At 52.0% G+C, this 20,034-nt stretch overlaps 1 protein-coding gene and 1 long non-coding RNA gene across 2 annotated transcripts; one reads left to right on the top strand and one right to left on the bottom strand.

Annotated features, from left to right (window-relative positions):
* Positions 1-10,311: 10,311 nt before the first annotated feature.
* On the bottom strand, positions 10,312-15,345 carry GINS4 (GINS complex subunit 4). The gene is made up of 7 exons (XM_039523269.1): positions 15,184-15,345; positions 14,526-14,612; positions 13,636-13,749; positions 13,013-13,110; positions 12,151-12,239; positions 11,530-11,620; positions 10,312-11,241 (listed from the first exon to the last, which is right to left on the bottom strand). The coding sequence occupies exons 1-7, from the start codon at positions 15,277-15,279 to the stop codon at positions 11,145-11,147; spliced, it is 672 nt and encodes a 223-aa protein (XP_039379203.1). The 5' UTR covers positions 15,280-15,345; the 3' UTR covers positions 10,312-11,144.
* Positions 15,346-15,397: 52 nt separating this feature from the next.
* Positions 15,398-19,675, top strand: LOC120397443. Its single transcript, XR_005593802.1, has 3 exons — positions 15,398-15,512; positions 17,930-18,179; positions 19,348-19,675. It is a non-coding gene; the product is annotated as an uncharacterized LOC120397443 (long non-coding RNA).
* Positions 19,676-20,034: the final 359 nt, after the last annotated feature.

Below are 20,034 nucleotides of genomic sequence, written 5' to 3'. Positions count from 1 at the left end.
CCCTCCTTCAATCTCTCCTTTGCAGTGACACCTACAAAAAAACCTGACAATGGGTAGGCAGCTGGTGTGCTGGACTGTTGCTGACACACAAGGTGGGGAGGTAATATTTTTTATTAGCTCAGCCTCTGTTGGTGGGAGAGAGAAGCTTACACAGAGCACTTCAGCTCAAAGGCTTCTCTCTCTTACTAAGAGAGGTTGGCCCAATAAAAGATGTTACCTCCCCCACCTTGTCTCTCTAACGTCCTGGGACCGACATGGCTACAATTGCACTGCTCTTCATGCTGACGTTTTGTGTCACTGTTACCTTGTGCTCCTCTCTTTTGTTGTATCCCCTTGTTTTTTGATGTATACACCAGATGCAAGCTCTTTGGGACTGTTACGGGTCTGTAGAGCACCCCGGACAGTGGGGCCTTGGTCCATGACTAAGGCTCCCTAGGTGCTACAATACAATACAAAAAAATAACCTGGCAGCCACTTCTCTACACTAGCACACTGCTCCAGGTGCTTCTCTACACCAGCACACTGCTGCCAACTCAGGAGTTTAATCACTAGTCTTATACTACTTGGTGTTTTTTTAAAGCCCCAGCTGCTGGAGTCATGGGAGAATCTCAGTGGTGGTGGGGTGGCTGCGATGGTGGGGAAATTTTCCTTGAAACCTGATTCTCCAGTGCCAGCACCTAGGGCCATCATTTATGCCTGTGCAACATTTCACACCCATCTCACTCAGTGAGAATGACAATGCAATGGGGCCAGAGCTGGAGCATCAGGCCATAAGTTAGGGGCTCTGGCGGTGGATCTAGCAAGAAGGCGCCAACCTTCCTGCCTCTGTAGCGGCATGTAGTCAGGGAAGAAAGTAGGGCTACTTGGTGTAGAGTACAGAGCCTCAGAAGGCGCATACTCCTGGGGTCAGCAGGCAAGAGGCCAGGTGAACACTGGTGGCTTTTGCCAGCACAGTGACGTCAGGCACAAATTGCCAGCAACAGGTTATGGCACAGGCCTGGCCCGTCAGCCTGCTGCTCTGAGAAAGAAGCAATATGGACACAGCTGCATGCACCTGACTCTTTTATACATGGCTAAAAGTCACCAACAGCCAGCCTGGGGTGCAGGAGCTAGGATGGGCAGCACTGCCCTCAGTGCTTCCAGCCCACGTTACACTCCACAAGGCCTCAAGGTGTGGGGAGCGGGGGGAGCGCACGGCCCTGTAGTGAGGGTCTATGGGCAGGCGCTAGTCACGCTGCCCTCCATTGCCAGCTGCAGAGGGAGAGAGTCATTGGGACATCACAGCTGCAGAGAATGGGGCAGCAGCCAGGGAAGAGTTGCTCCGCTGAGTACCTGGAGCTCTGAGCCCTGCCAGCCGCAGCATCTGCAAACACCTGGGGTTTACTCATTAGACATTGCCTCCCAGGGGCTTGCAGAGTTCAGGGCTTTCCTGCAGCTGTGGGTAAACAAAGGAAAAGAGACAGATAAGGGGGGGTCAGGGCCAGTGGGCTAGGGAAGGAGCACATGCTATGTGCTCCCCAGTGATCATGCAGATCCCCGCACAGGGAGAAAGAGCTTGACAGCGTCCTTGACTGATAACAGGGATCCAGCTACACCTCTCCACATGCTAGCAGCATGCCCAAAGCTGCTGGTACAGGGCAGCGCCTGGCCTTTCCAAGCGCTGTGCCCTGGCACTGTCCAAACACTTGGGCGGTTCTCCGTCAGCCTGAGCAGGCTGCTGGCACAGCAGAATCAGGGTGCCCAGCTAGCTGGGGGGGATGTGAGTCCCAAAGCCCAGGAACTCAGGCCCAGTTTGGCGGTTGTACTTAGGGACTCTAACATTAGCAGCAATGCTTCCTCCTTCTGGGATCTTCTGATGCCAACCCCCACAAGGCCTCAGCAGCTGCTGGACGTGGCTGCTCTGCTTCCTGCAGCTAAGGTTGGTGTATGGGTGAGGAGCCAGACACCCCCTGGAGAAGGAGCTGCAGCCTAAAGCCCCAAAGATGCAGCCCTGAGTCACAACTCCTGGGAGTAGGACAGCAGGCTCCTTCTCAGAAGCCCAGAGGACTCTCTCGCAGACATTTCCCCCACACATCTCAGAGCACAAGGAAATAATTCAGGGCCCACCTCTGAGCAAAAGCAACATGCCCAGGATACCCAGAGGATGATATAGAATGCAGCACCACACACAGAGGTGTAATGTGCCATGGGGGCTAGGGTGATGGGGAAGGAGGAGCACTGGCCTCCAGCACACTCTGCCCTGCCCACAGGAGCTTACATGCTAGTCAGAGCAACAGTCTGGTCTGACTCAAGCGTGGAGCCTGTCCCAGCCAAGAAGCCTGAGTTCACACCCTACCCAGAACTCCAGCGGTATGCAGCAGGGGTTGTGGCTGTCAGCAGCTGGGCTTCAGCAAGGGATGGCAGCAGAAAGACACTAGTGCAAGGTGAGACTCCGGGGGGCAGGTTTCCCAAGCCATGCCTGTCATTCTTCTCCTGTGACTGGGAAGCGGCTCATGGGAGTAACTCCCTGGAGGTGCGTGGCTTGTCTAAAAGCTGTGCTGTGTTCGCGCACTGGACGGAGTAGAGTGCTTGCACGTCTGCACACGTAGCTCCCACTCCATACGTCTGTTACTTTTTGGCAGTGACTAAGCCAATAGCTTGGGTCAGCAAACTTGCTTTCTCCGAATCACCCTTTCATCACATCCCCTGTGGCTGTCACTTCCTGCCCCTTGCTTTAGTGACAGGCAGATCATCACCATTGGGCATTTCCCCTCCCTCTGCGGCCCACTTCCTGCGGGGAAGGGATGTGGCTCAAACTGGAGGCTGCGGAAATCAATGCCTTACCGGTGTTCCATCTCACCCTCCTCCTGCTCTGGATTACAAACTCATCACACAGACAAACCAGAGCGCTTGAGCCACCTTGAGCGGCAGGAGCAACGTTTGAGAGCCCTAGCCCCCTGCATCACCGTACCTGGGATGCTCATTTCCAGGCCCTGCTTTCTCCTCCAGTGCTCAGCTTAACATAAGAACATAAGAATGGCCACACTGGCTCAGACCAAAGGTTCATCTAGCCCAGTAGCCTGTCTTCCGACAGTGGCCAGTGCCAGGTGCCCCAGAGGGAATGAAAAGAACAGGGAATCATCAAGTGATCCATCCCATCGCCCGTTCCCAACTTCTGGCACACAGAGGCTAGGGACACCATCCCTACCCATCCTGGCTAATAGCCACTGATGGACCTATCCTCCATGAACTTATCTAGTTCTTTTTTGAACCTTGGCATAGTCTTGGCCTTCGCAACATCCTCTGGCAAGGAGTTCCACAGACTGACTGCATTGTGTGACAAAATATTTCCTTTTGTTTTAAACCTGCTGCCTATTAATTTCATTGGGTGACCCCTAGTTTTTGTGTTATGAGTAAGTAACACTTCCTTATTTACTTTCTCCAAACCAGTCATGAGTTTATAGACCTCAATCATATCCCCTCTTAGTAATTTCTTTTCCAAGCTGAAAAGTCCCAGTCTTATTAATCTCTCCTCATATGGCAGCCGTTCCATACCCCTAAGCATTTTTGTTGCCCTTTTCTGAACCTTTTTCAATTCCAATACATCTTTTTTGAAGGGCGACCACATCTGCACACAGTATTCAAGGTGTGGGCGTACCATGGATTTATATGGAGGCAATATATTTTCTATCCTATTGTCTATCCCTTTCTTAATGATTCCCAACATTCTCTTCGCTTTTTTGACTGTTGCTGCACATTGAGCGGATGTTACCGTGCTCTGGCCTGGGATTGGATGGGAAACCAAGGAGGCTCCCTGCTGGCCTCCAGTGCAAGGGCAGCAACAGAGCATTGACTAACTCCTCTCCTCTGAAAGCACTTGGCAAACATTCGTTAATGGAAGAAACCGTAACACCTCCTCCCTGTCCAGTGGGGAAACCGCGGCACAGAACAGGGTAGTGACTTGCCCAAGACCACACTCACTAAGTAAATCAGAGGCAGAGCAGGGCAAAGAGCTGCAGGGCCAGGTTTGTAAATGTTTTTACACACCTAAAGTTACAAACAGGCAGCTGGTGGGATTTCAGAACTGCCTAAGTGCATTAGGCACCTGCCTTGTTCATCTCAGTGGAACTTAGGCAGGGCATGTGCCTAGGTCAGGGGAGGGCAAACGTTTTGGCCCGAGGGCCACATCTTGGAATAGAAATCGTATGGGGGGCCACAATGCTCACAAAATTGGGGTTGAGGTATGAGAAGGGGTGAGGGCTCTGGTTGGAGGTGCGGACTCCGGGCTAGGGCCAGAAATGAGGAGTGAAGGGTGCAGGAAGGAGCTCTGGACTGGCACGGTGGTGTGGGGTGCAGGGGGGTGAGGGCTCTGGGGTGGGGCTAGGGATAAGGAGTTTGGGGTGTAGGAGCATGTTCTGGGCTGGGACTGAGGGGTACAGAGGGGAATCAGGGCTGGGGCAGGGGTGGGGGGAAGGGGTGCAGGCTCCAGGGTGGGGATGAGAGGTTTGGGGTGCAGGAGGGTGCTCTGGGCTGGGATTGAGGGGTTTGGAGGGCAGGAGGGGAAATCAGGGCTGGGGCATGGGAGGAGGCTCAGGGATGCAGGCTCCAGGTGGTGCTTACCTCAAGTGACTCCCGGAAGCAGCAGCAGCATGTCCCTTCTCTGGTTCCTATGCAGAGGTGCCACCAGGCAGCTCTGCGCACTACCCCATCCGCAGGTACCACCCCTGCAGCTCCCATTGGCCATGGTTCCTGGCCAATGGGAGCTGTGGGGGCGGTGCTTGGGGCAGGGGCAGCGTGCAGAGCGGAGCGCCCTGGCTGCTAGGAGCCAGAGGGAGGCCATGCCACTGCTTCCGGTAGCCAAGTGGAGTGGCCCCGACCCCGCTCCCTGGCTGGAGCACTGGAGTGGAGCAAGCCCCAGAACCCACTCCCCAATGGGAGCTCGATGGCCGGATCTGGCCTGAGGGCCATAGTTTGCCCACCCTGGCCTAGTTCTTTTGAAAAAATCCCAGTAGCTGCCTCTCTGCATCTTCAAATCTGGCCCCAGGTGCTGGCTCTTGGCACCCTGCTCCAACCACTTACTCACCCTCCTCTGCCTGCAGCCCGGGGCAGTGCTGTCCTGTGGTTATCACGGAGCATTCATAGGCAGGGAGGGAGGGTGTTTCTATGACACAAAGATGGTGCCACAGGTGCTGCATTTCCAAAGGCAGAAACGGCTGAGGGCAGCGAGCTCCGGAAGTGCCACTGGTGGAAAGATCCAGCTTCTCTCTCCCGCCTGGGACAGCAGGAGTGACTTCCCTCTGCTCTCTTCCCCCGCCCTGCTCAGACTTTGCAGTTCTAAAGCAGCTGCCTGGACAACTACTTGATTAAACACAAGAGGGTGAAGGAGAAAGGGGTCCAGTGAAAACATGCTACAGAGAGAAACTCCAGCAAGTCTCTCCCACAGTATCTATTTCTCCAGTGGAAACAACAGCGATCTGTCCAGGAGCTGAAGAGCCATGGAAGGATTCTCACAATGGTTGTCTGTGGGGGCAGGGCATAGACCGGACCCCCACCATGGGAACTGTAGCCATCAGCCTTTGGTGCCACTTCTTTAGGATCATCAGGAATAGTAACATACAAAAGCCAGTAGGAGAACACTTCAATCTCCCTGGACATTCTATAACGGATTTAAAAGTAGCCATACTTGAACAAAAAACCCTTCAAAAACAGACTTCAAAGAGAAACCTGAACTAAAATTCATTTGCAAATTTAACACCATTAATTTGGGCTTGACTAGGGACTGTGAGTGGCTGGCTGGCTCACTACAAAAGCAACTTTCATCAACTACATCCACCCTGATTGAATTGGCCCTGTCAACACTGGTTCTCCTTGTGTGCAGTAACTCCCTTCTCTTCACGTGTCAGTATAATAATGACTGCATCTGTAATGTTCACTCCATGCATCTGAAGAAGTGGGTTTTTTACCCAGGAAAGCTTATGCCCAAATAAATCTGTTAGTCTTTAAGGTGCCACTGGACTCCTCACTTGTTTAGGATTAAACCCAGATTCCTCTTCACGTTTGTGTCTAATGAATCTTCTTTACATAAATGGATTAATTAGGGATGCTCTAAACCACAGCACACGCAGAGCTGCTCACCCTGCATTGTACTGCACACATGCCATCCCTATGCCTCCTGCTGCACAGGGGAGCTGAGCTGCTCCCTCACCTCCCAGAGAGCACGTGCAGGGGAGGCCAGGCCCTTTGAGGATTGCAGGCCTGTGCCCTTGGATATACCCAACAGATCCATGGCCATGGCAGGGGGCAGAGAGCCCTGCAAGTTACTCAGGTGGCTCCTGCTTACACAGAAGAGGCATGTGGAAACCAGCAAGGAAGGAGGAGCTTTTCTTCTCTATCCAACAGGGACAAAGGAATTAACTGCCTGACCCAATGGTCCCTCCAGCCCCGTATCCCAACTCCAGCAATGGTCAGACCAGCTGTTCCAGAGAAAGACACAAAAATCCTGCCATGGGTTGGGGTGGCATAACATCTTCCTAGGATAATTTCTTCCTAGCCCCAGCAGGTAGCTTGTGTGTCCTGAAGCATTTGGCTTTAGATTCCTTCCACATCATGTTTGCTGTCGCTATTCTTATTTTTCACCTTATTAGAATCCTACTAAGCTCTTTGCTTCAGCAACACCTTGTGGCAGGGAGTCTCACAGGTCACACAGCAGGTAAAGCAGGATTTACTGGCTTTAAATTAGTTGCCTTTTAATTTCATTGGGCGATCCTTTGCTTTTGAGTTAGATCTCCAGAGAGCATGAGAAAGGGCATATACAGTAGGAAAACTTCCCCAGCCTTCACTATATGGTTCATCATTTCGTACACATCCATCATGCCATCCCCTGTTATCTTCTCGCTGACCTAAGCAGTCCCAGGCCTTTTCCTAAGTGTTCCTAGGTTGTTAAGTGTTTGCACTGCCCTTCTCTCAACTCTTCCCATTTCTGCTATACCCTTTTTCCTGAGATGGGGAGAGAAGACCGGAAGCAGCATTCATTTCATGCTCTTGTTTAACTCCTCAGCTTGGAGACTGGGATATGGGTGCAATTACAGCTGTAATCTGTGCCAAGATGGAAGGGGCTAGAGGCATTAGCAGTGAACAGCTGTGTGGTACCTGAAGGAGGCACTAGTTCCCTGGAGCAGATAGCCACAGCCCAGACCGTACTGTTGGCTGGTCTCAGCGGAGAGGCCAGGAACTGCAGGGCCTTGCTGATGAAGCTCTTCTTTCATCTCTAGGGTATGTCTATGCTAGAAGAGTTAATACCTGTAGTTGGGCAGCACCAGCTCAGTTGCATTGGTGTTAAGCTCTTGGTGCAGATTGGGCTCAGGCATTTCCCCACCACGGCAAGAAAATCTTCTCAGAGCAGGGATAGACACAGCAGTAGAGATCCTGGTGCCCCATCCACATTAGTATTTACATGGTAACTAGCTCTGGGGGTGCTGAACCAATGCTAGCAACAGCAGCAGCCTCAGTGCAGAGACCCTCAGTGCTAGCTGATCATTTAATTTTTTCTTCCTAAATGTGGTACTTTGCACTTGTCTTTCTGAATTTAATCTTGTTGATTTGTCAAGGTTGTTTTGAATTTGAACCCTGTCCTCTGAAGTGCCTGCAAGCCCTCCCAGATTGGGGTCATCTGCAAATTTTATAAGCATGCTCTCCACTCCATTATCCAAGTCATTCATGAAAATATTGACTAGTACCAGACCAGGACTGACTCCTGCAGGACCCCAGTAGATACCCCTCCCAGTTTGACAGCCAATCATTGATAACTACTCTTTGAGCATGATCTTTCAACCAGTTGTGCATCCGCCTTACAGTAATTTAATCTAGACTGTACTTCCCTAGTTTGCTTATGAGAATGCCATGTGGAACTGTGTCAAAATCAAGATATATCACATCTGCTGCTCCCCCCATCCACTAGATCAGTAACCCCCTGGTTTGACATGATTTGTTCTTGACAAATCCATGCTGGCTATTCCTTATAATGTTGTTATCCTCCAGGTGCTGTGTAAACTCCTGGTAGAGATAGGAAGGAACAGGGAAAGGGGAGGGCTGGAGAAAGAAGAACCAGGAAAGGGGATTTGGTCTCATTCCCTGGCAGGACTCTATTACAAAGTTGTTCTGGGAAAGCCACTCCCTGTCCAGAGCAGAAAGCCCAGTTTTTTTTTTTTTTTTTTTGGACTGGGATGATTTATTAGGGTGCAGCAGTTCTAACAGCGCGGCCTCGGTCCGGCTTCCCCCCAGGCTGCGGAGCTGCGCCCCCCCCCCTTCCCGAGGGCCGGGGGGGGGGGGGGGGGCGGTGGTGGGGCTGGGGGGGGGGGGGGGGGCAGGTGGGTTGGGGGGGCCCCGGCCTGTGGGGGGGGGGGGGGGGGGGGGGGGGGGGAGGGGCAGGGGCTGCGCGGCAGCAGCGCGGGGGCGGGGGGAGGGGAGAGGGGGGACAGGAAGGGAGGACAGGCTTCTCCGGGCTTAACAGGAAGGCCGGAGCCACTTAGAAATTCCTCCCAAAGCCCTCTTGACCTGCACTCACCAGCTGATCAAGCAAGGCCCTCTCTGTGCACATACAAAGGGTGGCAGGGAGTGGAGAGATAATGTATTTGCATTAGAGTTCATTGGCTGAACCCACTGGAGTGGCCTTGGGTTTGGAGATTAGCTGTGCACCTCCCTCTCCTCTCCCTGAAGCAAATCAGTACAGACAGAAGCTAAGAGAAGGTCCCTGACCCCTACACTGGGCACTACCAGAAGCAATGGCTCCAAAGCAAAGTCATACAGGATTTCAAGAGGTAAAATGCCAGCCACCAAATCCTCTGCACAACTGTATTTGTTCTGGCAGTGGCACAGCACAGGGAGACAAAGCCTGGGGCAGCTGTGTCATAATCACCACCTGGGCCAGGCTCTCAGACACAACTGAAACCTGCAGACGTCACTGAGGTTCTGGCACAAACACTCACTGCACACCACTGTTATGGGGACCACACCTCTGCATAGCTAGCCTCTTTGCTGCAGCATCTGTCCTGTAGAGAAGCCTGTAGCCACAGGAATCACTACCCTGTAATTACAAAACCGAGGAGTCCTTGTGGCACCTTAGAGACTAACAAATTTATTTGGGCAGAAGCTTTTGTGGGCTAGAACCCACTTCATCAGATGTATGAAGTAAAAGATACAGGAACAGGTATAAATACATGAAAGGATGTGGGTTGCTTTACCAAGTGTTAAGTCAGTCTAACAAGATTAATCAATTAACAGCAGGATACCAAGGGAGAAGAAATAACTTTTGAAGTGGTAAGAGAGTGGCCCATTACAGACAGTTGACAAGAAGGTGTGAGTAACAGTAGGGAGAAATTAGTATTGGGGAAATTAAGTTTAGGTTTTGTAACGACCCAACCACTTCTGGTCTTTATTCAGGCCTAAGCTGATGGTATCTAGTTTGCAAATGAATTCCAGTTCTGCAGCTTCACCTTGGAGTAATTGTGGCCACTCCACACTGAGCTGTGTATGCTGCTTTAGCAGATACCCTGCCTGTCCCCACAGGAGGAGCCTTCCCAGGGTGCTGTGTGCCCCGCAGGGAGCAATCTCCAGTCCAACACCAAGGCCATTCAGCACCCCATTCACCTAATGAGGAACTAACGTCAAAGCTTCCTTTCCCCATCAATACCATCAAGCTGGGAAACAAGCCAGCAGCCCTTTCACACTGTGCTGAGGTAACCTGGTATTTAGCACATTCTGAACATTAAGCTATTGTTCCTCAGCCCCCACACAGAAGGGTCTGCCCAGCACTCTCTCTCTCCACTCCTAGCTTCCAGTCACCCCCACCTCTACTATTTGCAGTGGAGAATCTATGCACTGTGCTTTTTAGCTGAATGGATCACCTCATAGAATATCGGGGTTGGAAGGGACCTCAGGAGGTATCTATTCCAAACCCCTGCTCAAAGCAGGACCAAACCCAACTAAATCATCCCAGCCAGGGCTTTGTCAAGCCAGGCCTTATAAACCTCTGAGGAAGGAGATTCCACCACCTCTCTACACCTGGCAAAGGGCAGTGCTAAAGTGGAGGTGGGCAGGTCACAAGGGGTCACAGACCTGGCAACCAACATTCCATCAAGCCAGGATGCCAGTCTTACTAAGGTGCCGCTCCCAGAGTTTGACACGGATCACCTGCTTTTGTCAGACCATGGTAAGCACTGGTGCCCCTGTGCTTTACACCCAAGAGGAAGTACTTGTACAGACCTGGAGACTGGAATGCTCATCGGGGAAAGGCTGAGAGGCCCATGCCCGGGCCATGCTGGACACAGTCTGGAGCACAGGCTGCCGGCTCTCAGGAAGAGCCGCCGATTGTTTAATGGGTGCCACGAATACACCAAAGTGAATCAAAATTGCTGCAGGGAGGAGACGCCACCTCCTCCTCATTGAGAGCGAGAGCCAGAGATACGCCGCTGGTTTATTTGTGCTCTCTCAGGCCGATCATTCCACTTGCCATCCCTGGCCTGTAAGAGCTCCACAGCTCCTGCAGGTTCCAAACATGACAAGCCCCACCCCAGGCTAGTACCTGCTGCAAGCCCACACAAGCACTCATCCATTGTCTAATCCCCTCCCCACACAACATTTAAGCATCTCTCCTAACTTAGCTGCACAGGAGGCTTGCACAGGATCTTGGGCAGTGATCCTTTTAGGCACACATGGAGATTTTGCAGTTGTCTTTATAACGTACCTCGCTCACACTGGCACATCCTCCTCCAACAGTCACTAACTCATTGCAATATCCAGAGCATAAGCATGGCAATGGTGCCACCTGCTGTCTCCACAACAGAGCAGCAGCTTTGTAGAGGCCGCAGCTGGGTGGAAGATCTGGCTCAGCTTTCTTTCAGCGGCAGTGTCCCCGTTCCCCAGACAGGGGCACTTGCTGATGGCACCTTTCTCCGGCTGTTTATCTTCCTGTCCTCAGGCTACAGAAAAACCGAGCTGCTGGGTCCCCGGGCTGGGCTGGGGGCAGGATGGGTATTTACAACTGTCCACAACTGTTGTGCGTCCATGCGCTGACTGGCACAGCGATGCTCTCAGGTGGTCCTGTGCACAGCACTCGCCCCCCCAGACTGCAGGGCCTCCTGCCTGGCCCCTTTAAGTCTTGTGGTGTCTTAAATTAGCTGAACTGCTCCTGATGCCACTAGGGGGGCAATGGTTTTGTATCTGATCAGATGCTGTGAGCCCTCCTCCAGGTCAATCACATATTCCCTGAAGAGGAAAGAGAGACAGGTTCAGATGGAAGGGCTCAGGCTGAGAGGAGAGAGGTGCTGCATTCTCCTGGGGCTCCTGCTTACTTTTCAGGGTTGCAGCAGCAACGTGACCAGATTAGGCAAGGAGGAGTGCTGCTCCATCCAGCCCACCCATCCACCGCTGGACAGGCAACTCACAGAGACACCCTCTGCACTCTCCGTGGCGGGAAGTTGAGCCGAGTACAGTCAGGATGGCATTTCTAAGGCATGCATGTATCAGTGCACAGAAAAGCAATAGGCCACTTACCTCTGCTCATCAGTCTCTGGCTCCACCAATATGTTTTCCTGCCTCTCCTGCACCCTCAGGAATACAAAGGAGTCCAGGTTGGGTTTGGGAACTGCAAGGAAAGTGACACACTCAGAGCCCTGACCCCTGGCTCAAGTGATTGAGCACAGGGCACTTTGTGCTGCACAAGCCACTCCTGTGAACAGTCTCTGCTCCTCTCCAGGACCTTCACAAGGAGCTGGGATGCTCATGAGGACACAGTGCAATGCTGGTCAATAGCACCAGCAATTGGGACATCACAGGCGACTGGCCAACCCCAAATGCACCAGCCAATACATACTTGATACGGCAGGAAGGTCAGAACACAGATACCAGTGTGAATAGCCTGGTGACCCCGTTGTCTCTACCCAAAGGGCGATTCTAGGAGAGGGCCGTGTGAACATATCCAGACCACCTAAAGGGCCAGCAGCGTGGAGAGGGCCGTGCTCGGACACCTGCTTCTTCCAAGTATTCGCCGGAGCTCTAGCGCTTACACTGCTTGCTCTCTAGGACTTCAGGTTACTCCAGGGCTCATCCACGATGTGTCCCCAGGGAGCCTCTGCTAGAATTCTATTGCCTGTACTGCAGCCGAGCTTCCCTTACCCAGTCTCAGGAGATCCACTTTCTGCAGGTTGGGAGGCATGTGTTTCAGGGCCACGTTTTTCAGGTAGGTTTCTGTGTTCGCCATGTACCTGAAACAAACAGCCCTTATTGTCAGTCAGATCACGGCAAAAGTTGCTGGGCCAGAACTGACTCCAGGCACCAGCAAAACATGCTGAACCCACGAGCACGATGGGAACACAGCAGCAGCGGCTTGGTCTGGAGGAGCAGAAGCTGAAATTAAGGCTTCTCTGCTCCAGCAGAACAGCGCACGCAAATCCTTCAGTGCCCAAGGGCACAGCCTATCTCCATGGGAAGGTGACACAAAAGGCAGTGAGGGCTCTTCCCACAGGCAGGATTGGGAACTTCCCACAGGCAGCAGAGGGAACTTTTCTGGCATAGTTTAGGGTGGCTGAAGTGAGACCTCCTGGGCCAATGGCCTGCCACAAACTGCCAGCAGAGGGCCACATAGAGACGGGAGAGGAAGCTGTGCAGCAGGAAGAGGCTCCTGTCATGAATCTGAAATGCACATGGAAGGAGGCAAGTGGCCAGACACCAGGACTGATGGAGGCTGAGCAGGGATCTTTTTTCAACCCCTTCCCAGACTGTCAGGAGCACTCAGGGCCAAGCCTCTAGCTTCACTGCAGGCCCTGAGAGTGAGGGGCTTGTTAGCTGTTCACTAGGGGACAAGGTTTTCCAACCAAGATGCCACGGCCAAGTTTGCCAAGGGAGGATCTACACATGTGAAGCATAGGCTCAAAGGGAGAGTCGGAGTGCATACAACCCCAGTTCTCCAGGCCTTGATCTAGCCTGCAGAGTAGACCTGGATCACCCCGCTGCCCAGCCTCCTTCCACACCTACTCACTCTTTAGCAAAGGCAAACTCCTCTGGAGAGAGGACGGAAGGCTCTCCTTCCGCTCGAGACTTCTCCTTCTCCAGGATATGGGGAAAAAACTTCTCGATCTGCCAGGGGAAGAAAAACCCCAAAGAAGTGTCAGCAGGGATCGAAACAGAGAGCTCCGTCATAGGCAGCTCCCAGCATTCTCCCTCTCCGAATTCAGGCTTCTATAGCCAGAGGGAATCTGTCACTGGAGACTGGTGAGGTGCAGAGGTGGCGCATCTGCTCTGGAATTAGTTCCTGACCCGCGCAGGGCTGTCTGTGCCTGAGAGGCGGGATGGCAATGGAGTTTCCAGGAGGAAGATGGCACTTTGCTGACCTTCCATAGGGTAATAAACATGCTCACCGCAGCACTGTGACACCCCCCTACCCCCCAAGTCACTGTGATACTCAGAACAAGAGGCTGCGCTTGACACCAATGAGGACTGGATTCCCCAAGTGAACCTTGGTCACTCTAACCAAACATGTCAAGGGACCGTAACTCAGAGCCCTGGGCCAAAGCAATATGCTTTCGGTGTGGCCAGAACGCTGTGCTTCCAGCCACTCTCCTGAGAGTCACGTTCCCATGGCACAGCACAGCAGAGTGTTACCTTCACAAGCCTGCAGCGCAAGTAGCTGCTGAGGACATAGCGGATCCTCTCAATCTCCATGCGGTGGATGCTGACTTTCAGGTCTCCATGCTTGGCTCGTTTCAGATTTGACTCCTGCAGAAGGGGCACACAGGGGAATATCAGACTGTTCAAACACTCAACACCTAAAGACAGAGAGGCCAATGGCCACAGACAGAGCCCCAGGAAAGAGCCAGATTGCAGCTGCCTCTTGCAGACAGAGCACCTGTACCACGAATGCAGGTTACCACTCCTCCCTGCCACGTGGGAACCAACATGTGGGACAGCTCCTTGGAGAAGGGAATCCAAGAACCAGGTGCCAGATTTTGCAGCATATATGATTTGGGCAGATAATGGTCAAGACTGCAGATGGTTGATTCTGTCATGTAGGTGACTGCGAGGCTGTCTGGCACAGGAGATTTACACCACCTCTGTAGCAAACAACTACATAAAGAACCAGGAACTGGTTAGCAGCACTGCCCCCATCACCGGTCCACACTGGCGAACAAGCTGCAGGCCAGGATGAACAGCAATCACGCTGAAGGCCCTAAGGAATAGCAGATGGGCAAGAACAACAGCTGATGTGAATATTAAACTCTGTGACTAACAGCAACACGCCAGGAGCATGGGGGCTCTTGCTGCTCTTAGTACATAAGCATGAACCATCACTGCTTATGCTGAGCATGCAAGTTAATCACAAAGGTGCTCAGAACTACATCCACCCCCTGTGGGGGACACTGGAGAGGAGGATGGAGAGGAGCACTGGCTGGAGCTTAGGCACGGGACCCCAGGGCATGGAGTTTAGCAATGACAGTATGAACCTGCCCAGCCATTCCCAAACCCTGACCCCACCTGTGTCCCCAGACACGCACCATGTGGTCCAGCTGCTCCATGACACATTCCACAATTTCAGACTTGCTCTCCAGCAGCTCTGGGGCAAACTTCTCATTCAGCCAGGCCTGACAGCATAGTAGGACAGTGAGTCATAAACCGGCCTAACACTGAGCCCCCCTGATCTGACCCAGCAGGGCCTGCTCCCCTCCTAGAATCAAACCATAGAGTCCTGGCTCCCATCCCCCGCTGCTCTGACCCACTAGCCCCCACTCCCAGCCCAGAGCTGGGCAGAGAACCCAGGAGTCCTGGCTCCCAGCGCCCCCCTGCTTTAACCACCAGCCCCCACTCCCCTCCTAGCGCCAGGGAGAGAACCCAGGAGTCCTGGTTCTCAGCCCCCCTGCTCTAACCACCAGCCCCCGCTCCCCTCCTAGCGCCAGGGAGAGAACCCAGGAGTCCTGGCTCCCATCCCCCACTGCTCTGACCCATTAGTCCCCACTCCCAGCCCAGAGCTGGGCAGAGAACCCAGGAGTCCTGGCTCCCAGCGCCCCCCTGCTTTAACCACCAGCCCCTGCTCCCCTCCTAGCGCCAGGGAGAGAACCCAGGAGTCCTGGCTCCCAGTCCCCCCTGCTCTGACCCTCTAGCCCTCACTCCCAGACCAGAGCCGGGGAGAGAACCCAGGAGTCCGGCCCCGCCCACCTGCTCCAGGCTGCGGAGGAGCTGGGCGGGGGTCAGCACCAGCTCCTCGCTGCTCCCGTCTGAGTCCAGCTCGCGCAGCTCCGGCCCCTCCGCCATCCCGGCCCGGATCTCCCGCCAATCGCGGGCGCGCGGTGACGTCAGCGCGCTCCGCCCGGCGGCCGGCGCTCCCCGTCCCCCTCCCCCGCGGCGGCTTAAAGGGGCCGCGACGCCCGGCCAGAGCCCCCAGGGCCCCCAGCCACGTCCCTCCCCCCCCGCCCCGATCCACGCGCAGGGCGGGGCAGCCCTTCGGGCGGACGGACGGACCCAGGGACCGGCCCAGGCAGGGATGGGTGAGGGATGGTCCGTGCCTTGGACACTGGGACGGGTGGCTCCATGAGGGACGGAGCAAGTCCTGGACGGACGGACCGACGGACCTTGGTCCTGATTGGGTTGTGCAGGCCCCCGCCCAGTCCCCCCTCCCACAACCCTAGGAGCATCCGCGCCCTCTCCTGGGGTGCAGCCCAGGCCGGCACTAGCCGCCTCCTCCCCGCAGTGTGAACATAATGGCGGTGTGTCCTGGCGACCCCTTAGCAGTCCGGGGCCTCAGTGGGGAAACTGGACCCCATCATGCGAGGCTCTGCACCCACACACACGGTCACGAGTATTGTGAGCGGGTGTGGGGCCCAGCCCCCTTGTGGTGGGTGACTGACACACACGCAGGCCTGGTCTACACTATGCATTTAAACCGAATTTAGCAGCGTTAAACCGAATTAACCCTGCACCCGTCCACACAACAAAGCCCTTTATATCGATATAATCCCCGACGAGGGGAGTAGCGCTGAAATCGGTATTGCCATGTCGGATTAGGGTTAGTGTGGCCGCAATTTGACGGTATTGGCCTCCGGGTGGTATCCCACAGTGCACCATTGTGACCGCTCTGGAAAGCCATCTGAACTCGGATGCACTGGCCAGGTAGACAGGAAAAGCCCCGCGAACTTTTGAATTTCATTTCCTGTTTGCCCAGTGTGGAGCTCTGATCAGCACAGGTGACCATGCAGTCCCAAATCCAAAAAGAGCTCCAGCATGGACCGTACAGGAGATACTGGATCTGATCGCTGTAGGGGGAGACAAATCTGTTCTATCAGAGCTCCCTTACAGAAGACGAAATGCCAAAGCATTTGAAAAAATCTCCAGGCTATGATAAACAGAGGCCACAGCAGGGACTCAGCACAGTGCTGTGTGACAAGCGTAACGGAAAGCCAAATAATCAAATGGACGCTCATGGAGGGAGGGAGAGGGGGCTGAGGACTCCAGCTATCCCACAGTCCCCGCAGTCTCTGAAAAGCATTTGCATTCTTGGCTGAGCTCCCAATGCCTGAAGGGTCAAAAACATTTTCCCGGGTGTTTCAGGGTATATGTCGTCAATTTACCCCCTTCCCCCCCCGAAAGAAAAGGGAAAAAAATCGTTTCTCGCCTTTTTTCAATGTCACCCTATGTCTACTGCATGCCGCTGGTAGACGGAGTGCTGCAGCGCTGAACAGCAGCATCCCCTCCCTTCCCTGGTGGCAGACGGTGCAAAATGACTGATATCCGTCCTCATCATCATCCCGTGAGTGCTCCTGGCTGGCCTCCCCAAGTCATTCCCTTCTTTATGTTTTGTCTAAAAATAGAGTCAGTCCTGCCTAGAATATGGGGCAAGTCTACTAGAGAACCAGAGAGCACAGCCGCTCTGGGTCAGAGCCCCAGATATCCCGCAGGAATGATGAGCTGCATGCCATTCTAAGGGGTGCCTCAGCGAGGCCAGCCAGGAGCACCCATGACAGCAGCAGACGGTACAAAAGGATTGATAACCGTCATCACCAATTTCCAATTGCAGATGGTGATATAGGGCTGGTAACCGTCTATGCTACCTTGCAAAGGCGAATGAATGCTGCTGTGTAGCACTGCAGTACCGTGTCTGTCAGCAGCATCCAGTACACATACAGTGACAGTGACAAAAGGCTAAACGGGCTCCATGGTTGCCATGCTATGGCGTCTGCCAGGGCAATCCAGGGAAAAAGGGCACGAAATGATTGTCTGCCGTTGCTTTCATGGAGGAAGGATTGAGTGATGACATTTACCCAGAATCACCCGCGACACTGTTTTTGCCCCATCATGCATTGGGATCTCAACCCAGAATTCTAATGGGCGGAGGAGACTGCGGGAACTATGGGATAGCTACGGGATAGCTACCCACAGTGCAACGCTCCGGAAATCGACGCTAGCCTCGGTACATGGATGCACACCGCCGAATTAATGTGCTTAGTGTGGCCGTGTGCACTCGACTTTATTCAATCTGTTTAAAAAAACCGGTTTCTGTAACATCGGACTAATCCCGTAGTGTAGACATACTCACACTCTCTCTCTGACTGAACTAGGGGGCTAGTACAGACCTCAGTTCAGACTAACTTCCACAGTTTGCCTTCAGTTATACACAGCTCTGTAGAGTAATGTGACCAACTAATGTAAGCCTCAGCTCAGCACAAAGCATCAGTCCCAGTTTTATTAGGCCCCAGAAAACTGTAACAAGGGGAAATTTTTTTTTAAAGCAAGGTTCTATGAAACACAACAAGGTAATTTAAGAGTGAAAGGAGATCTAAGAATGTATTGAAAAATATTTTAATTTGTGATCAAAGGGGGAGGATTTATTGATGCAATCAATGAAAAATAGGAGTAGCTACATTGTGTAATAAATGTGCAGAGCATTGTTCATTACTTTAAATTACAGCCTTAGCAGACACCCTGAAAGGGCTGCTAGCCTCGTTGGAACACCACTCTGCCTGCAGAAGTCCCAGCTCCAGGGGTGCCAGGCATAGACTGCAGAACTCAACACCGATGAATCTACTCATGGATCATTCCAAATGGAGCTGGACAGTCAGTACAGAAGCCAAGACTCCTCTGTGTGGGATACAGCATCCAGTCACTCCCCTCGGATCATCAGTCAATAAGGAGGGCCTCACAGACCATCAAGACTTTGGGTATGTTTTTCTTCACATTGACTAGCATGGAGAAGCATCTCGTAAATCAGGAAGAGAAAGATAGAGGGAAAAAAGATACTGAACTGGGGTGGTTTGGTACCACATGATATTGTGATTAAACTAGAATGGTATCAAATTAACATTGCACACATTAAATGGATTAAAAGATGGCTAACTGATAGGTCTCAATGTTATTGTAAATGGGGAATAGTCATTGAGGGGGTATGTTTCCAGTACAGTCCTGCAGTTTTTGGGCCTACACTATTTAACATTTTTATGAATGGCCTGGAAGAAAACATAAAATCATCCCTTATAAAATCTGCAGGTGACACAAATTGGGGGCGTGGTAAATAATGAAGAGGACAGGTCACTGGTTCTGAGCAAGTTTGATTGGTTGGGAAAATAATATGCATTTTAATCTGGCTAAATGTAAACGTATCCATCTAGGCACAAAGAACGTAGACCGTACTTACAGGATGGCCGACTATATCTAGGGAAGCAGGGACTCCGAAAAAGATTTGGGAGTCATGGTGGATAATCAGCTGAACATGAGCTGCCAGCGTGATGCTGTGAGCAATAGAGCTAATGCTATCCTGGGATGCATAAACAGGGGAATCTCAAGAAAGAATAGAGAGGTTATTTTTCTCTCTGTTTGGCACTGGTGCAACCACTGCTGGAATACTGTCTCCAGTTCTAGAGTCCACAATTCAAGAAGGGTGTTGATAAACTGGAGACGGTTCAGAGAAGAACCACAAGACTGATTAAAGATTAGAAAACATGCCTTGTAGTGATAGATTGAGCTCTTTGAGGCTATTGAGCTTTACAAAGATAAGGTTAGGGGGTGACTAGATTACAGTTTAAGTATCTACATGGAGAACAATTATTTAATAATGGGCTTTTCAATCTGGCAGGGTAAGGTTAACACCATCCAGTGACTGGAAGTTGAAGACAAATTCAAACTGGAAATAAGATGTAAAATTTCAGGAGAGAGAGTAAATAACCATTGGAACAATTGACAAAGGGATTCTCCATCACTGACAATTTTTAAATCATAATTGAGAATAATATCCATAGATCTTCTCTAGGAATTATGATGGGGAAGTTGTCTGACCTGTGTTATACAGGAGGTCAGACTAGATGACCACAATGGTCCACTTTGGTCTTGCAGTTTATTAATTTATGTACAGCCTGACCTACAAACTCATGATTCTCTGAAGGGGAGCCAGGACACGCCAGAACCAGTCAGTGGATACACAAGTTGAGCGCCCTAGGAAATGCTGCATCCAGGATCAAGTCTCTCCAGGTTGGTTATGGGCAGGAGGTCACATCCTACTTCTTGATCATTACTGTATTCCTTACAGGGAGGTGCTCAGCTATCTTCTATAAACAACCTTTACTTAACCAAACCAAAAACTATAAACTATTCAGAGAGAAACCTATTCATGTCCTCTTGACTATTAAAAATCCAATTTATCATTAATTCAGACAATTTTATAATACAGATCCATTTTTTCATTTACTAAGCTCCCTTGCTGTTCCCACTTTTGGGGAACAAACTTCACAAACTTTTGGCTGCTTATCTAAAAGTATGGAGTTGCATCCTACATTTGTAAATACCGTTTAATTGTAAACACTGTCTATAAGATATTGATGTGTGCAGCCTGAGCTACAGTGCGCTCAGACATAGAAACCTCTAGACTGAAACCAACATGGGCTCAACATTAGATGTGATCACTAGTGTTGCTGCTAACATTTTGTTTGTACACAAGCAAAAATCTGATGCTTTAACAGAAAGTAGAAAGCAGGGCTTTGGAGCGGAGCCCGGAGCAGCTCTGGAGCTGCAGGTTTTTGCCTG

Source organism: Mauremys reevesii, linkage group 2 (assembly GCF_016161935.1).
Source record: "Mauremys reevesii isolate NIE-2019 linkage group 2, ASM1616193v1, whole genome shotgun sequence".
NCBI classification, from domain to species: domain Eukaryota; kingdom Metazoa; phylum Chordata; order Testudines; family Geoemydidae; genus Mauremys; species Mauremys reevesii.
The sequence above is the reverse complement of the archived record's forward strand: the minus strand, read 5'-3'. Positions and strand labels throughout refer to the sequence as shown.

Bases quoted from the DNA above. Each gene is read 5' to 3' on its own strand.
- GINS4 (XM_039523269.1), bottom strand. From the start codon at position 15,279: ATGGCGGAGGGGCCGGAGCTGCGCGAGCTGGACTCAGACGGGAGCAGC. The intron at 13,750-14,525 runs GTGCGTGTCTGG...CCCCTTCTGCAG, and splicing joins TGGAGCAGCTGGACCACATG to GAGTCAAATCTGAAACGAGC. The intron at 11,621-12,150 runs GTAAGGGAAGCT...CTTTCCTTGCAG, and splicing joins AGTGGATCTCCTGAGACTGG to TTCCCAAACCCAACCTGGAC.